The sequence below is a fragment of the Parus major genome, unplaced genomic scaffold (genome assembly GCF_001522545.3).
Source record: "Parus major isolate Abel unplaced genomic scaffold, Parus_major1.1 Scaffold335, whole genome shotgun sequence".
NCBI lineage: Eukaryota > Metazoa > Chordata > Aves > Passeriformes > Paridae > Parus > Parus major.
In genome coordinates, this window is record NW_015379282.1 from 131,202 (window position 1) to 134,690 (window position 3,489).

The 3,489-nt window shown below is 53.3% G+C and overlaps 1 protein-coding gene across 1 annotated transcript in view; it reads right to left on the reverse strand.

Annotated features, from left to right (window-relative positions):
• PLXDC1 (plexin domain containing 1) overlaps window positions 1-3,489 on the reverse strand; it is a 45,248-nt gene that overhangs the window by 6,251 nt on the left and 35,508 nt on the right. The window contains exons 10-11 of the mRNA XM_033511538.1: window positions 827-862; window positions 13-173 (exon numbers count right to left, since the gene is read on the reverse strand). Of these exons, the coding sequence (XP_033367429.1) occupies window positions 13-173; window positions 827-862 (197 nt within the window). The remainder of the gene's footprint in view (window positions 1-12; window positions 174-826; window positions 863-3,489) is intronic.

Here is a 3,489-nt window from a genome sequence, read left to right on the forward strand (position 1 = left end):
GATCTGACTCACCTCGATGAGGAACAGGGCGGCGCTGGACGTGGGGTGGCCGCTGATGTAGATCCCGGCCAGGATGATCCCGGCCAGGAGCAGCACGGCCACCACGATTCCCACCACGGTGCCCGTGGCCAGCGGGGCGCCGCCGCTCCCGGAGGGAATGCTGCTCCCCGTGCCTGGAAAACGGGATCCGGCTGATCCCGCCGGGCTGAGACCTCGGCAACCCCACCCGGGGACATTCCCGGGGACATTCCCGGGGATTTGGGGAGAGGTTCGGTTAAAATTTGGAATGATGTGGATTTGAAAGGCTCCACCCTGCTGGCTGAACTTCCCCAGGAACTGGGATTCGCTCCTGCCGAGGACCTGGCAGCAGGGGAAGAGGGGCTGGAACCTTCCAGAACCTCTGGAATTAGGCAGCAGTTTGGGGCTGATGGAAAGGCTGAGGTTGAGCCAGAATTCCCGGGAAAAGGGAGGGAAAATCCAGGCAAAGGACAATTTATAGTTGGATTTTACCTCGTTTTTATGTCCCAGCCAGAGAAATTCAAAGGAAAAAGAGCTTTGTGTCCATAAAAATATTGTAAATAATGGGAATTATATGGAAGGTGAAAACTGGAGTTGGCAAAGCAGGAGCAAGTGGGAAAAGTGGACAAAGAGCATCAGGATAAAACAGAGTATTCCCAAATTTCCCCTGGCTGGAATTGCGCTGATCAGGGTGAGGACAACGGGAATTGTGTCCTGATCTCTCTGGGGTCCTCCCCACAGCCCCTGTGTGCCCGAATCCAGGGAATCCCGAGTTCCCTCAGAGCAGGGAGGGGGATGAAGGCCTTACCCTCTCCATCCACAAACTGATTGAGCTTCGTGTCGTCTGAAAGGAGAAAACAACAAAGTCAGGATGTTCCCGGGATATCCTCATGATTCCCGCCCCGTTCCCTCCCCCTGGGATGGGATCTCCGGATGGTTTTAGATCTCTGTGGGAAAGGGAGGCACCTGGAAAAGCCCAGAGTGGGAGTGGGGTGAGGTTTTCCGTGGCTGAGGGGCACCTGGAGCACAAATATCCCGGGGAAGGGGTCGTTCGCTGCTCCCGCTGGGAGCTTTGATCCGTGGCCGGGTGTCCGTGTTCAGCCCATGGAATCTGCGGCCAAAGCATCCCAAAAAATTCCATGGGATGCTCAAAAGCCACTTCCATTCCTTGTCTCATTCTGGAAGGATCTATCAGACAAGGCTTTGTCTCTCAACAGGNGATGCTCCAAACCCTTCCCAGCTCCATTCCAGGTGCTCCAAACCCTTCCCAGCTCCATTCCAGGTGCTCCAAGCCCTTCCAGGATCCATTCCTGATGCTCCAAACCCTTCTCAGCTCCATTCCATCCCTCCCTGCAACTTGAAGCACAATAAATCCATTTTAAATCCATTTTAAATCCATTTAAAATCCCAAATCCCAGCTCCCACTCGCACCCAGAGCCGAATCCTGCCTGGAATATTCAGATTCCGAGCATCTCTTTGAGATTTTATTCCTCCACCCACGGGCTCTGCCAGAGCAATCTGCTCCCTCCTCCCGTTAATTACGGCTCAAGACGCTGCTTTGGACCTGGGCTTGCATTTCCAGGCGAAAAATCCTCCCCAAATTTGATTATCAGAATAACGAGCTGAGGAGCAGGAGAAAATTAAAAATAAAGAGGGGGAAAATTCCAGAATCCAACGGTTTTTGTGGTGTGGGGGAAGAAAGTTTAATTCCCTCTGGATTTGGAATTTTGGGGGGTTTTATTTCCTTCAGTTTAGGGTCAGATCTGTGGGATTATTTCACAGGGAGGAGTAGAAAACCCCGAGAGATCCCAGATCAAAGCCTTCCTTGGGGTCAGGATCCCAAAATCCATCCAAACCCAGGGGCTGGTCCCAGAAATGAAACCAAAATGAGAAATAAACTGAAAATGAGGATTTTTATGGGGGTGATTTTCAGTTTTCCCACGATGTCCGGGCGCTCCTCAGGGATCTGAAAACCCCAAGGACGATCCTGGATTTCCTCCAGGATTTATCCCGGAGCTCTGCCCTTCCAACCCTCTCTGTTCCCATTGCATCCGTGGCCATCAGAAGACGCGTTTTGGTGGAATCTCAGATTTATTTCCCCCCCTCTCCTCGTTTCCTTCAGGGCCAAGGGTCACAATTAGCAATTTAACGAGCTAATTAAGCGCCCAAAAGCACAGCAAAGCCGCGGGCCCGCGCTTGTTCCGGAGGTGAATCCTCAGCGGGGTTTTGGTCTCAAAATAACCCAAATTTCCCTTTCCTGGGAGCAGGGGGTGGAAGGGGAAGCTGGGAAGGGAGAGTTGGAATTGGGGAGGGTTGGAAAAACAGAGGAAGGATGGGAAAAGCGGGAATGGCGGCAGGGCCACGAGGGCAAAATGAAAATGTCGATGGAAGGGGAAAGGGAGAAAGGGGAAAGGGATGGAGGGGGTGGGAGAGGAGCCCTGGGTGCCTCTCCTGGGACACCACGGAATCTCTTCCTGCTCCAGAGGTGCCAGCACGACATTCCCGAGCACAGAGCCCCAAAAATCCTCCCTGCTGCTCCAGCCAAGCCCACAGGGAGATTCCCCCACATTCCCAGCCCCCAGCAAGGCTCCAGCAGAAGAGGGAAGAGGAAAAACAACCAAAAACAACCAAAAAAAAGGCAGAAATCCCCACCAAGCTGGAAAAAACGGCCGCTGTTTTTTTTGTTTTCCCGGCGTGTCCAGCCGGGAATCCGCGAGGATCCAGGCAAGCCCGGCATGGATCCCCTCCCAAAATTCCTCCTCCCCCAAAAAAATCTCCTTTTTGGGATCTTCTCCCTCTCCTCGCCACTCCTTTTCCAACAGGGGACAGATTCGTGGGGCGAGGGAAGATTCCGGCACTTTGGGACGCGGGAGGCTCAGGATTCCTGGGGATTCCTCGGGATTCCTCGGGATTCCTCGGGATTCCTCGGGAGAAGCGCTCAGCACTGCTCGGCCTCCACAAATCCCTCTTTTTCCTGGCTGGCCGCCTCCACCTCGGCGTACGAGGAAGGGTTGGAGTGGTTCCGGAATTTCATGGCGGGCCAGCGGTGCGGCCTCCGCTGGGGACGGAAACAGAGGCGTGAGGAAAATTCCATGAAAAATAACGTTAAAGGGACGATTCGCAGGTTTCCTGCGGTCTCCAGCTGGAGACAGAGAAAATTCCAGAAGAATTCTCTGGCTGGAGAGAGAAAATTCCAGAAGAATTCTCTGGCTGGACACAGAAAATTCCAGAATTCTCCAACTGGAGAGAGAAAATTCCAGAAGAATTCTCTGGAATTATCAAATCCAGGGATTTGGGCTGGGTTGGGGAGACAGATCCAGGGATTTGGGCTGGAGAGGAGGACACAAATCCAAGGATTTGAGCTGGGTTGGGAATAAGATCCAAGGATTTGGGCTGGGTTGGGAAGACAGATCCAAGGATTTGGGCTGGGTTGGGAAGACAGATCCAAGGATTTGGGCTGGGTTGGGAAGA